At 42.8% G+C, this 14411-nt stretch overlaps 1 protein-coding gene across 10 annotated transcripts in view; it reads left to right on the forward strand.

The window, feature by feature from the left end:
* The window catches only part of TNS1 (tensin 1), a 390644-nt gene that overhangs the window by 352838 nt on the left and 23395 nt on the right, over window positions 1-14411 (forward strand). For all 10 annotated transcript variants that reach the window (XM_054971388.1, XM_054971389.1, XM_054971390.1 and 7 more), the window contains 3 exons: window positions 3581-3776; window positions 6840-7717; window positions 8784-8870. In XM_054971388.1, the coding sequence (XP_054827363.1) occupies window positions 3581-3776; window positions 6840-7717; window positions 8784-8870 (1161 nt within the window). The remainder of the gene's footprint in view (window positions 1-3580; window positions 3777-6839; window positions 7718-8783; window positions 8871-14411) is intronic.

Raw genomic sequence — 14411 nt, forward strand, 5'->3', positions numbered from 1 at the left:
GAGAGTACATTCTCTCTTCCATTTAGCGTTTGCAAATAGTTTACTAAAAATATTTGCTGATTTTTCAGTATCACTGAGATAACTTGCACACAGCTGCGGTTTCAAGTGTAGCACGCTCATAGGTTCTGAATGGGCAAGACTTCAGCACTGGGGAGGAGAACATACAAGTGACTGAGAAAAAACATTAAAAGGAAAAATTATGCTGAACTAAAAGCAGCCCATTCTTTATGGACAAAGAAAATCTTTCCCTTCCTCTCTCGCTCTTTTAATTTAAGTGCTTGGCTTGTTGTAGGGGTTTCTCTTTAGCTTCTTACAAGCTAACTCATGGATACAGAACTGTGCTATTTTTAGTTAGGGAGGAAAGCAAGAAATATGTAGCTGTAACGGATGTAATTGCTTTAAGTAGCATAATAGCTTATTATGCATTTTGCAAGTAACTTGAGGTTGTGCTTCAGCTCTGCACCAAGACAGCCAAATGTTGGGCAGAGTGTGGGTTTGGCCAAGACGTTTGCCTCATGGAATGTGCAGTGTGAAAAAGCTGTCTTCATCATTTCATAATGTTCCTTTCCTTCCTGTCTTGGTGGGCCTGATTGACTGGCAAAAACAACTTGAGACACTATGGATAGGTCTCTGCCATTTCTAAAGATGTGCCTTATTTTCAGAAGATTGAAAATAAGGTAACCATTTAAATGGTTTCCAAATTAGGAGCATGGAAAGTAGTGCTGAAGTACTGTTTTTAACTTTTTATTGTGTTTTATCCAGTCTGTTAAAAAGCTCGTGAGAAAATTGCTTGCTGGATTACCTCAGGCATGGAAACGTTTTAGCCCACATTGGCCCTCTAGTGATCCTAAGTACTGTTTGGAAGTTTGCAAACTATGCACAATTATCACTACATAAATATCTGCTGATATCTGATTAGACATGGGCATGAATCGAAATACAAATCAAATTTTGTGATGAATCGAGCTGATTCTTGTATTGTGAAAACACGTTTCGTGGGACTGTGTTCTTCACAAAATCCATGACCTTTGGGGCTGATTCATTCAATTTGTGAATGCTTCATGATGCCAGACAGGCTGGTGCCAATCCATTGATTCCCTAGGCAACATAGGCCTGGAATGTCTGCAGACCTTTTGTTGCCGTGGAAACCCCAGTCTTAGCCCACATAACCTTGATAGGTAGCTCTCCCTGCCAACCTGAGATTTCCCATTCTGTTCTATGATAGCAACGAGCAGGGGGGAGATGGGCCTTCTGTAGCCATGAGAACACCAATCTCATCTCTCTAAATCCTGTTAGGCAGGTCTGTCTGCCAACCAGAGAGCTCCTGTTCTGCTCTATGTGAGCGTTTCTTATATAAGGTACAGCTCTGTGCCTCCTGCTTTCAGTTCCAGTAGGCAGATGGAGAGGGAGGAACTGTTGCTGGGATATGGAGTGAGAGAGAGTGGATTTGGCAGCTTTGGGATGGATTTGCTGCTGCTTCAAAAGAGACTGAAAAGACTTGGCCTGTGCCAATAGAGATGCAGTTTCTGGCATTCACATATTAAGGACTGCAACATTGTGCCTATCTAGGATTCCCAATAGGAGATTCTTTCCATGACACTTGAATGTGGAAAAACTAGTTTAAAAATCATCTCTGCCCTGGTGTGTTTACAAACAAATTTTAGGCATGACCAACTTTACTGCAACGGAGGAACAAAGATTAGGGCTTTGGATTCATTTTACAGTCATCCTGGGACTTAAAGTAAATGCTTATCAGTAGAGATTGGCACAAACCAAAATATGAACCAAAGTTCATGACGAACTGGGCCGGTTCATGGTTTGTGAACTGGTGGTTCGTCAGAGCCCATTTCTGATGAACCGCCACAAACTTTAGGCTGGTTCATTTGGTTCGTTTTTTGGTTCATCACTGCAGACAGCCTGGCACTGATCAATCAGTTTCCTAGGCAACAGGGGATGGATTTTCTACAGACCTTCTGCTGACACGGAAGTGACAATTTGCTGACCTGGGTGTGATGTTTTCACGAACCGGTTCATGAACTGGAGCAGGTTCGTGAAAGTTCATGGTTCATGAAATGCGACGAACCACGAACTGCACGGTTTGTTTTTTTTCCCAGTTCGTGCCCATCTCTACTTATCAATAATCCAAATTGGAGGGGGGGGCAGAATTGCAGTAATAGTGACTGAATAAATTGTAAGCATTGTGGCCTATTGGTACTTTTAATGAGCTTCAATTTGAATGTATCATTATCTGATAGGAAATGTACTCTGGGAAATGGCAGTGCAGTTGCTTTGCCACCTGGAAGCCCAAGCATTATACTAATCTGAATTCTTACACATTCCCAGGAGGAAAAACAACAACTATGTATTAGGGTACAACTTTCATGGAACTTGCATGTGTACTCCATTGAGAAGATATTTAAACTTCAGGGGTAGATCTTCAGCAGTGGGGAAAGTGGGGAGAAGAGGAAAGAAGGAAGGGAAATATAAGGGAGTAATAATAGATGGGATCAAGATTCTGACAAGAGCAAGACAGATGGTGATTCTGTAAGTTCCAGAAAGCAGGAGGAGAAAGTGGTGCAAGTCTTCCTGGACAGGAGACGAAGGGAAAAGGCCACAGCCCTAAGGCCGTGTACAGAAATGTCAATAAGTGCTCTGTTCCATTTAATAGGTTAGTAACCAGTTCAAGCTCACTGAGATTTCACGTATTAGGATTTTGTGGGAATCTCACCACTTTTAGCCATGTGTTCAAGAGGAGAGCCATGGAAGTCACTAAAGGAATGCACCATGTGTGAGAAAAAGGCTGATGGAACCTCAAATGTTCAATACTGAGAAAACTGTGTTTAGATAACTGTTCAAAAATGGTTTTAGAACCCTGCTGTATTTGAGAGGGGATGTTATTTGTAGCAGCTTTGGGCGAGATGACAGGAAATATCCTTGAGATGCCTGAATAAATTTTGTTTGTTGAAATAAAGGTGCTGTTTCCAAATAAAGGTGCTGGCTGCCTTCAAGAAAGTGGGTGAAGAGCAGGGAGAGATGCTGCATTTATAGTACATGCATCTTTCAGGAATTACTTAATGTCAGTTCACCTGGTCAAATACTTCTTCATGCAGTACATTTTGCAGGCAACGCTAACAATGGTAGGGAAGATGAAAGCTGTAACTTTCTCCCCATTCACATGTACAGCCACAGCGACCTTACCTAGAACTGACTTTTGCACTTATGGCTTCACTATCAGTCTTTCTAGGCTGCCATGAAACTTTGCAGCTCTGTCCATTTATGGGCCAGGTCATATCTGATAGTCTCTAAACAACTCTCTTTCTACGGTCGATCAGGATGCATTGTACACAGGAGAGTATGATTATTTGACCCTTTGGACTCATTTGAAAGATGAAAAAACCCTTGCTAAGTGGCTTTCAGAAAAAAATCAGGCTCCACATTAAGTTGATTAGTTCTGTAGATCCCAGTGGGTTCTAAATAAATATGAATGAGCTGTATTAGTTTCAGAAATAGCCAAATAACATAGATCCTAGCTCCAAATCCTCAGTCATCATCCTTCACTTTCTTTTCTCCTCCATTTCAGAGCCTCGGAGTTATGTGGAATCTGTGGCCCGTACAGCAGTAACAGGTGGTGGCGGCAGCAGTAATGGAAAACCCCAGGCATCCCCAGCTCCACAGCCTTACAGCACTGAGACACCACTAAAAAATGGGTCCGTCAGCAACTCCTTCACCTCCCCAAGCCCTGTTGCTGCTAGCAGCCCCATGCATAGCACTGATGGGTAAGAAAGGACAGTTGGAAGGCAATGGGTCCAAAAAAGAATTGGGGCTCTTGGCTATGTAAGATTCTGTGACTGCATCAAGTTGACTGGTATTTTGCTTACAGTATGAAGCTCTTTGATGGCTTCATCTCTGTGATCGAATTTATGATTGGTTTCAGTTTTTTTGCAACCCGTACCCTTTGATATTTGTTAATTGCATGACCTAGATGTTGATCATATTGTATTTTTGTTCATTGAATGTTCCCAATGTTGATTATATTGACTTGCCTTGGGAAAGGTATAATGGACCCCTCTTCTCTCTCCCCACTGTGAGGCAAATTTTCCTGCCAAAATTCAGTTTCCCTACTTTGACTGAATTGCTCCTAGTAGTGTGTTAATATTTATAGTTTTGTAAGTCTGTTTGTGCTTTTTTCCTAGTTTAACCATCGTAAAGGAGAGTGATCTGTGCATATTGTAAATTTTCTCCCCCATAGGTAGGCTTTCAGTTTACCTATGCCTCACACAACAGCTAAACAGTCTCATTGCAAACTGACATTTGATGTCTTTACAATCAGTCCAGCCTCTTTTATGCTTTGGAAAACTATAGCTAGATGGTGGAGATGTTCTTTCCGGGTTTGGCTGAATATAGTGATATCATCTATATAGGTTAGAGCAAAATCTCTCAGCCCTGCCAACATTTTATCAATTAGCCTCTGGAAAGTGGCTGGAGTGTTCTGCAGACCAAAGGCTAGGACAGTGAACTCAAAGTGTTCCTCTTTAGTCACAGATACTACTTTTGTTTGGTTTTTGGGATCCATAGCCACTTGCCTTTTGGTTAAATCTAAGGTGGAGATAAAGTAGGCAGCTCCAATTGTTTCCAACAGCTCTTCCACCCAGGGCATTGTGACTGTATATATCAGGTACCATTGCCTTGTTCAGTCTCCTATAGTCTACACAGAATCTTATGGAGTTGTCTGGTTTAGGCACTAATATAACAGGGGTGGCCCAAGGACTTTCTAAAGGTACAACCAGTCCAAGGGTTAATATTTCTTTAGCCTCCTTCTCTATAATGGTTACATTTGGGCCAGTTACTCTGTATGGTAGGAGGGCAACAGGCCTTGATTCACCAGTGTCAGTTCTGTGTTGGGCTAGCTGGATTCTACTGGGGAAGTTAGAAAAGATATATTGAAATCTCACCAAGACAGCCTTAACCTGTTCTTACTGGTCTTTTGAGAGGGATGGGGCTAATTTCGCCTCGTATATGGTGTTTCCCTTGGTGACCTTACCCCAACCTGATAGATCAATTTAATCATTCTTCCCATTTCTGGCCATAAGGATCAGGTTACTTCAGTCATAATATGGTTTCAATATATTAACATGGAACAGTTTACATTCCCCCTCACCCCCTCTGATTTTGTTGCACTTCGGAAACCTGCTGTTAAGTACAGTCTATCACAAAAGGTGGACTATAAAAATCCATCCGTCAATGATGTGGGAAGAGGCTATGTAAGCTGTAAAATCATTCTGTTCTTATTTGTATTTTGGGCGTCATCTAATCAAGAAAAGAGTTGTCCTACAAGTAAACCCTCTCAGTTGCATATTTAGTTGTTGTGACTTTCTCTGCCTTTCCTTTTTCTATCTATAAACTATGGACACAATGCTGGGTTGACTGTATATACAGGATTATGAGATCTTTCCTTCTAGCGGCATCATTAAGCAAATTCTTCAAACTGCTTACTAGAAGAATCTAAGCAGTGCACATAGCACCTAACTCCTTACCTCATAGTTTGGCCATACTTAGATATCTGTCCCTAAAAAGAGGAGAACAGATACCCAGGGAAGAACTCTAGCGAGAACAGATGCACTGAATCAGCACCAAATGGCTTTCACTTCCTTCTCATAATCTATTATGTGCTTTAATGATATTTAATTCCATTGGAAAATGTTTGCTTAAGTAGGTTGTCTAAGTGCATGCCTATATTTTTGCAGAAGTTTATGTTACCTTTTAGGGAAAAGCTTTTGGGTCCAGTTATATTACTGGATATTTGTTTTACAGCTGTTGCTTGCATCCTTCACCTACAACCCTATTAATGCTGTACTGTAGTGGGTCCCATTTAGTACAGCCCTCTGCAGAATTCTCCTGCACAGGCCCATTGGCCCAAATGGAAGCCTAACTGTGCTCTAGCAAAATTCGTCTTTGTTTGCTTGTGAAGAACATCCTTATAGATTATGGCTTTTAATATCAACAGATCTTTAACCCACTACTTTGACTTTGCAAGGCTCTGATTAAACTGTTGCTCAGCAATGATACATAGAATGAATTCATATATGCCACCATAAATTACCTACCATCAATGGTTTCCTTATGCTTCTTATTGTCAGTATTCCTTACAAGAATACTTTTATTGGGTCCAGTTCTGTGTTGTCGCAATGCATTTAGACACCAGTCCAGCACAGGAGAATTTTGCAACGGATTACATTAAATATTACTAGCCGAAGTTCCTTGTCTTACAATGCAATCCTGTGCTGAGTTACTCCAGGCTAAGCCCATTGAAATCAATGGGTTTAGACTGGAGTAACTCTGTTTAGGATTGCACTGTTAATACATTTGAGGATGGAGATAAATGCTGGCATTTTTGACAGCATCCTGACATAAACCCATGAATGTCTGGCCACACACAGTGGTCAAATTCCCAACTTACTAGGAAATATTTTACCCCAAAAATTGTTTATAGAGTTAAATGCTGGATTACAAATCAAGAAGTTGTCAGTGAAATCAAAATAGCTACCTTTTAGGATCTGACTCGTCATCTGAACATTTATTTCAAGAGATTATAAAGAGCATTCCTAGGAGCAAATAAATACAGTCACTTCTTTGAGTGAAGCTCAGACATAGCAGTCTGGATATAGTCCTTAACAGTTTAAGGTCATTATGACTTGTGGCTCATTGAAGAATTTGTGGAAACCAAGACTTTGGAAAACAGGTTTCGATAAATGGGTTCTACTCTGATGGAGTCTGACAAGTCTTATTCTCTCCAATTGTGTGTAATAATGAATTCTTATCTCTTCCATTGTTTCCTTCAGGATCTCTATATGTAGCTACCCTTCAGAGAACAGTACCCACAGCATGGTCACACCTCAGCCCTCGGCTGAGTCGAGTTTCCAGTCCACCAACCTTTCTCAGGTGCCGTCAGTGCACAGCAGTTACCAAAATACCTCTTCCTCAAGTCAGGGCCTCCCAGCCTACATGAGTGCTGACTTTCCTGAAGGCCGAGCCAACTCTCAGCAAGATAGCTACCCCAGGCCTCAACCCCAAGTCAATGCAGCTGGTGTTCATGTCATGCCAGGAAGCCCCCAATCACTCCATAGAACAGTAGCCACAAATACTCCACCTAGCCCAGGTTTTGGGCGAAGAGCTGTTAACATCAACATGGTGGCCACTCCTGGAAGCCCAGGTATGAACAGGCACTTAATGGGTACCCATGGCAATCTTGTTGCAATGCCTGGGAGCCCAAGCCTGACTCGGCACCAGCCCATAATAGGAGGTACCACATCTACTGTCTCTGGGAGTCCCAGCTTGGATCGACATATTATATATGGGTACCCAACCCCAGAGGAGAAGCGCCCAACACTGTCCCGCCAAAGCAGTGCCTCAGGTTTCCAAGCCCCCTCTACCCCATCTTTCCCAGTCTCCCCAGCCTACTACCATGGAATTAGCAGCCCACATTCCTCCTCCCCTGACTCAGCAATCTACAGGCAGGGCAGTCCCACTCCACCTCAACCAGTGCTCCCAGAGAAGAGAAGGATGTCATCAGGAGATCGGTCAAACAGCCTGCCTAACTATGCTACAGTGAATGGCAAGACCTCTTCACCCATCTCCAGTGGCATGTCCAGTCCCAGCAGTGGGAGCAGCATGGCCTTTCATCACACCCTGCCAGATTTCTCCAAATTCTCAATGCCAGGTAAAAGCTCAGGCTGCAGTTTTTCATTTGGATAGTACTGATTTATAATGATATTTTTAGCTTGGCGGTGGAGGATGTCTGTCTCTCCTGCCTGACTGGTGAGACTTCAATCACCAGGAAGAATTTTCCAGATATTACTAGATGATCAAATTTCTGCATATGAGTTTTGCTAAATCTGCTCTAAGTCTTCTAGCCCTCTGACAACTCCATAAAAAAGTTGTATTCCAGGATGTATTATTACCCCATGGCAAATTCTATTGTTATGGGGTAGAAAAGTTCCCACAAAAATGTTTGTATTGGAAGATGTCGTTGTGTTTGACAATACAAAAACAGCCAGAGTTTGAAAACTTGAACATAAAAAAAACATTTCCTGAAGCTTTCCAGGGCCTTCTCAGTAGTGGCACCAAAACTCTGGAACACTCTTCCCAGGAGATTTGGCTGTCCCTTTCTGTTGCCATCTTCCACCATCAGGTGAAGACTTTTTGTTTTACTTGGCATTCTGTCCTTCATCCCCAAAGTTTTTAAACTGTTTTTTTTAATCTTCTGTATTTATTTTGAATTCTGGTTTTAAATTGTTTTAATGATATATGTATGTATTGGTTTCATTGGCTTTTAAGATGAGATGTGTATGTTTTAAATTTGCATGTTTTAAATTTGTTAGCTCTCTTGGTGGCCCTGTGAGTACATAAAGGAGGGATTAAAAAATCTTGTAAATAAATAAATAAGTAATAAAGACGGAGCATGGGCGGAATGGGGGGAGGGTGGCAGGAAGAGGCAAAAGTATCAAGAGATGAAAGTGGGCAAAGGCAGTGGCATATATTTAGGTTTCATTTTACTTTGAAATCCTCTTTAACCATAAGCATATTTATAATGAAGTCATCTGCATGAGAACATGCTTTACAGGGTGGAGTGATTATTCTAATCCTCATTAGTGATTGCTGCAGAACAATAGGGAGGTATTTATATTTGGTTGATTTTGAATATAAGTGTGTATCTTGGGGGCAACTTGAGAGATGTCCTTTCTTTGAGTATTTCATCTTGTATTTGCTTCTTCCCTGTCTCTTAGACAGCAGCCCTGAGACCCGAGCTAACGTGAAGTTTGTCCAGGATACCTCTAAGTACTGGTATAAGCCAGAGATCTCCAGAGAACAAGGTTAGTCTCTGGCTTAACAGAATACGATGGCTTAGTGAACAGTTCTAGACAAACAGAAGTGTAGGATTTGTGTGAGTATCTTTAGATGCTGTGGACCGAGACAATCCCAAATCAGCAAGAAAGCACCCAAAACAAGGGCCTCCATTATAACAGACCATCCATGGTAGATCTTGAGTTTCTTTTGCTAGCTTTCATTCAGGCGGAGATTCTGCAGTATCCATTGGGAGGTTACTGATAAGCATTTTACTGGAGAGCTGCCCCTGATGTGTGATAAAAACCTTCATAACCATCTGGCAATTTTCATTTATTTATTTAGACCAATTGCAGTTCACCTTTCTGAGAAAGGCTCAGAATACACATATGACCAAGCTACTGGGGGATGAAAAAGTTCACCACAGGATTGTATAATTGTTTGTATGACTTTACTAGCAAGCAGAATCCATTTCCCTGTCTCTTCTAAAAATTATTTGGAGGAACAGCACTAATCTCATGAGCATCTTAATTCATTGGGAACCTAATACAGACTCTGGATTTGGTCTACATTGGATCCCTAGGCCCTGGTTGCTTCCATAGTGATTATGTGCCCTCTTCTCATTCCTCTGACAGAAAAGTATTAATTTCCATTCTATTTCTTGATGTTTCCTTTACATTAAAAAACAAATGTTCTTGGTCTCACCTCACCATCTCTTCAGTCTTCTTTAGACCCATTATTTTTGGTACTTGCATTTCCTCATAGCACTTGTATTCCAATATTTTGACCATCATTATTAATCTCCTCTGGACCTTAACAAGTTTGACATCCTTAAAAATAGAGTACATTAAAAATGGAGTACAGTTTAATTTTTTGAAGAACGAATCATTTAATATGTAGGCCACTATTAGTGAAATCCTAAGCAGAGTTACTCCAGTCTAAGCCAATTGAAATCAATGGACTTAGACTAGAGTAACTCTGCTTAGGATTTCATTGTCAGTCTGGTTGATCAATGGCATGTTGTGCCCAATGGCTGTTTTAAAGTCATGATGGCTGAATCCAAGGCTGTTCGGATACTACCTGATTCCAGACTAGATTATAAAAAAAGATGTTTTAATTTTTGTTCTGAGTTACTTTGAGTGCTCTTTGGGGAGAAAAGCAGACTATAGTTTTTCATTTAATTAAATAATAAATAAATAGAGATACCAAGTGAGTAACTACATTTTTGGTAGGAAAATCATTCTGCCTAGAACACAGACATTTCAAGCATTCTGATGATTTTATTATCCCTCTAATTCTAGCACCATAGACTTTCCTGTATTGTACACTCTACCCCTTCCTCCGTACCTCTGGAATTTTCCACCTCCTAGAAGAGACAGTGCAGACTCACTACTGATACACTCTTTAAGGGTACAACAGATACAACTCCATATTTCAGAGCTCTCTGTTGACACATAGTATGTATTGTCCGGGGTCAGCAGCCCAGCCCCCGGACTTGCTGGCAGACAGCGGCAGGGGGCAGCCGGGAGACAGCAGTTCAGCTGCTCTGTCTGGCAAACAGAGCCAGACCCTGCCTACTCCAGGGGGAAGGGGCAAAAGGCCAAAGCCTCAGAAGGCTGGAGGGAGCAGGGAGAAGCCAGCTAGTCCCACCCACCATGGGGGAGAAAGGGGGCTAAGCAGGCTAGAGGAAAAGGGCCAAGGCAAGGGGAACAGGGACACAGCAACAGCCCAGACAGAGCCCTTACCTTCCAAGGAGGAGAAGCAGCCACCACAGCCCAGAGCCACACCCTGGCTAGAGGACAGCAGCCTGGCTCAGGAGGTGCTAGGAGCCAAGCCCCTCCAGGTGGAGCTGCCACAGGCATTCTGGGGGAGGAGATGGGTAGCCCCTCCCAGCATCAATGAACAGGCAGCACAGAAGCTGGCCAGGGCAGCTCCTCGCGAGCAAGGCCAGACAGGCTCAGCAGCACAAAAGCTGGCCAGGGCAGCTCCTCGCGAGCAAGGCCAGGCAGGCTCAGCAGCACAGAAGCCGGCTGGGGCAGCTCCTCATGAGCAAGGCCAAGGAGACCTCAGCTGGGGATGGCTCGCATTCAACCCCACCCTGCCAGCAAGGCAAGGAAGCCAAGAAGGGATTAGTGGTAGGAGGGAAACACCTGAGGGAAGGCACAGCTGGGCCAAGTCAGGAGAGGGAACAAGCCCAGAAGGAGGGCAGGGCGGGGAAAGGAAGCCCTATATAAGGTGGCTAGGAAGAGCTCTGAGGTGGTGGGTGTGAGTGAGGAGTGATGATGTGGAGTGAGAGCAGTAGGATGCAAGGGTGGTGGCTTGGAGGAGAGTTCTGGAAGGAGGAGATGAAGGAGGATGCAGAGGGTAAGCAGGCCAGGTTGAGCAGGCCAGCGAGTGGACTGAGAGGGAGTCTGGGTGAGGTATACCGCCCCTCCTTCCACAGAGCAGGGTCCTGCAGAGTCCCTGGCCCCCCTGTGACGTCAGGAGCAGACTGCCCAGTGCCACGCCCAGTGGCAGCCGCAGCAAGCCCTGACATGTATATAGAGCTGCTGTAGCACAGTGATTAAGTTGGTTGGCTGTGAATCAGCACTCTACTGGTTTGAATCCCACCACTGCCATGAGCTCAGTAGGTGACCTTGGGTAAGCCACTCCTCTCAGCCCCAGCTCCCCAGCTGTATTGTGGGGATAATAATAACACTAACTTGTTCACCGCTCTAGGTGGGACACTAATCTGTCTAGAAGAGCACAGTCTATAAGCACAGTTATTATTATTATTATTAGATGTTATACATAAGAAATGGCAGAGCTTACTGTTAATGTAAATAAATTATACAGAATTGTGCTATATTACAAGACTTCTTAAAAGACACGAGTTGTTTTCCACATTGATTTAAGTCCATGAAGATGTAAGTATACCATGACATGCCAATAAGAACATGCTGTACCAATCCAGGGTATTGAGATCCAGCAAACAAACTGGCTATAATTGCAGCTTTAAGTTACTAATTGGTGATGAATAATTTACATCTGTCCCTATCCTATACTGATGAGGCTCCCTATCAGGCAAGCAAGGGCGATGCCTTTATAAAACTCTGTTTATGTCTCTGTCAACAGCTATTCCTCTCGCTCAGCCAACAGCTGAGGCACTTGGCACCACAGTGCTGCAGATCCGTCCTTAATCCAAGAACACAACCCTTCATTTCCTCATATCTCCCCTTGCGAGGGTAACATGACAGTTGTTGAATGGAGGTTAACCTTCAGATCAGACTCTCAGAGGAAGGGACAGTCTTGGCCTGCTTGCAGTTCCATTTGATGTAATAGTCACAGAAGGACTTTCACATTAAAATACACAACTGATGAGAAAATGTGACTAAAGGGGTGGATTTGGCTGGCGTGTCCTTGTCGTTTGCCCATCATTTTGCTAATGTTCAAATTCCCGCACTCTCCACCCAACAGCTTCAAGTGTTGTTTTCATTACTGCTTATATCCTGTCTCCAGAAGTGTTGTGTGGGAGGGTCATGGCAGAGATTTCTGGGGGGAAATTAGGTAATGCTTAGGAGAACAAACTGAGAACTGACTGCAATTGAAGCAGAATAGCTATATGTAAATTAGATGAGTGCATCGAAAGCAGCATAAATAACTGAGAAAACAATACATTATTAATAGAAAATAGTATTTATTGCACTGGCCATCTACACATAGAGACAGAACACCATTTAAAGGATGAATAATATATACCAAAATCCATGTATATAGCTAAAAGTGAATATTTTGTACAAATTTCAAACAAAAATGCTGACTTCTTAACATCATATTTTTATAGAGAGCATTTTAAAATACAATAAAATATGAATTTTCAGGCACTTAGTATAGCATGATATTATATGACATATATATTACATTACATAACATATATATTGAAATAAATATATTAAAACTTCTGTAAAGGGAAAACGAAGAACAATGCAAGATAATACTAGATAAGGTACCAGCTGTGAATACCTTAAACGTACATAGAATACACACAAAAACCCTGGAGGTTTTTTAAAGGACTGAAAGAAAAATTGAGATCATTCCTTGGAGGAAGCCTAAGCAAAGGCAAGGTAACCTGTCAGCTTGTAGGTGTGTTGATTAGACATGAGCACGAATCAAAATACGAAAAAAACTTCATGATGAATCGGGCCAATTTGCATATTGCAAAACACATTTTGTGGGGCTGTTTTTTTAATGAAATCCACAACTTTTGGGGCTGATTTGTTCGATTCGTGAATACTTTGTCATGCCAGACAGGCTGGAACCAATCCTTTGATCCCCTAGGCAACATAGGCCCAGAATGTCTGCAGACCTTTTGTTACCATGGAAACCCCAATCTTAGCCCACATAACCTTGATAGGCAGCTCTCCCTGCCAACCTGAGAGCTGAGCAATTCGGGTCTGTGCAAGTTTACCTGGGAACTGTAGTCGGAGACTTCTTCCCCTCTGTTTCCCCTCTCCATTTTTAAAAACAGGATGGTGGAGTGGCGGCGGCGGTGGCAGCAGCCTCAGTAGCTCCTTCTGCTGCTGATCGCTGCTTGCCAGCTTCAGGAACTCTTCCCTGACTCTCTACCTCCCATCCTCCTGCTGCTCTGACATGCCTTCCCACCCACCCCTCACCCCACCCGCAAGCTCCCCGGAGTGGATGCTGAGTGGATCCGCTCTGCTCTGCTTTTCCTTTGAGAACTGGGAGGGGGGAGGGCATGTCAGAGCAGCGGGAGGACAGGAAGGAAAAGTTAACAAAGAGAACCTGAAGAGAGGAAAACTCAAGCACATCAGCTTTGCTTGACTTTTCTTCCAGCAGTGGCAGAAAGCAGGAGGCCAGGAGGATGGGAGGGAAAAGTCAGCAAAGAGAGCCTGAAGAGAGCTACTTGGAGGGTGGCTGGAGGAGAGCCTGCTGAAGTCTCCCTGTGAGTTTGGCATCTCTGTGTATGAAGGAGGCAGTTGAAGTACCCCAGGTTCTGATGAATCACAAAACTAACGAATCGTATCGTGAAACAGGACAGTTTCATGGAAGTTCGTGTTCTGTGACCTGTGGAACGTTACAAAACGTGAAATTCATTTCATTTTTCTCCATTCCATGCCCATCTCTAGTGTTGATAAGAGTGGGACATGTAGCTGCTGCAAACTCATTAGCCTTTGGGGCATCATTTAGGTACTAAACCCCTGCTGAGATGCTTTATATAAATCTGACCAAAATGAGATTTTCATTGATGATATTGTTGCCAGACACCTTTCAAATGCATTTCTGTTTCCCATCAGTTACTTATTTTACATGAAAAAATACAGAATTTTAATGAGAGGCTTTTTATTAGGATAGTCTCTATCCCTTTCCCTTATGGAGATATTAAGGGAAAGGTATATCTTTGCAACAGAAGGGACTGACTTTTTAAAAGGAAAACCGGAAATTCACAGAACCTGTTACACCTATTGTTACAGTGGTATATCAATATAACAATACTGTAGTGCCAACTTTAAAAAAAAATTACAAAAGCAGTAGTGGCCCAGGAGAGGGGGTTGGCTGCTGCTGGGGGACCA

The sequence above is a fragment of the Eublepharis macularius genome, chromosome 2 (genome assembly GCF_028583425.1).
Source record: "Eublepharis macularius isolate TG4126 chromosome 2, MPM_Emac_v1.0, whole genome shotgun sequence".
In the NCBI taxonomy this organism is placed as follows: Eukaryota; Metazoa; Chordata; class Lepidosauria; order Squamata; family Eublepharidae; genus Eublepharis; species Eublepharis macularius.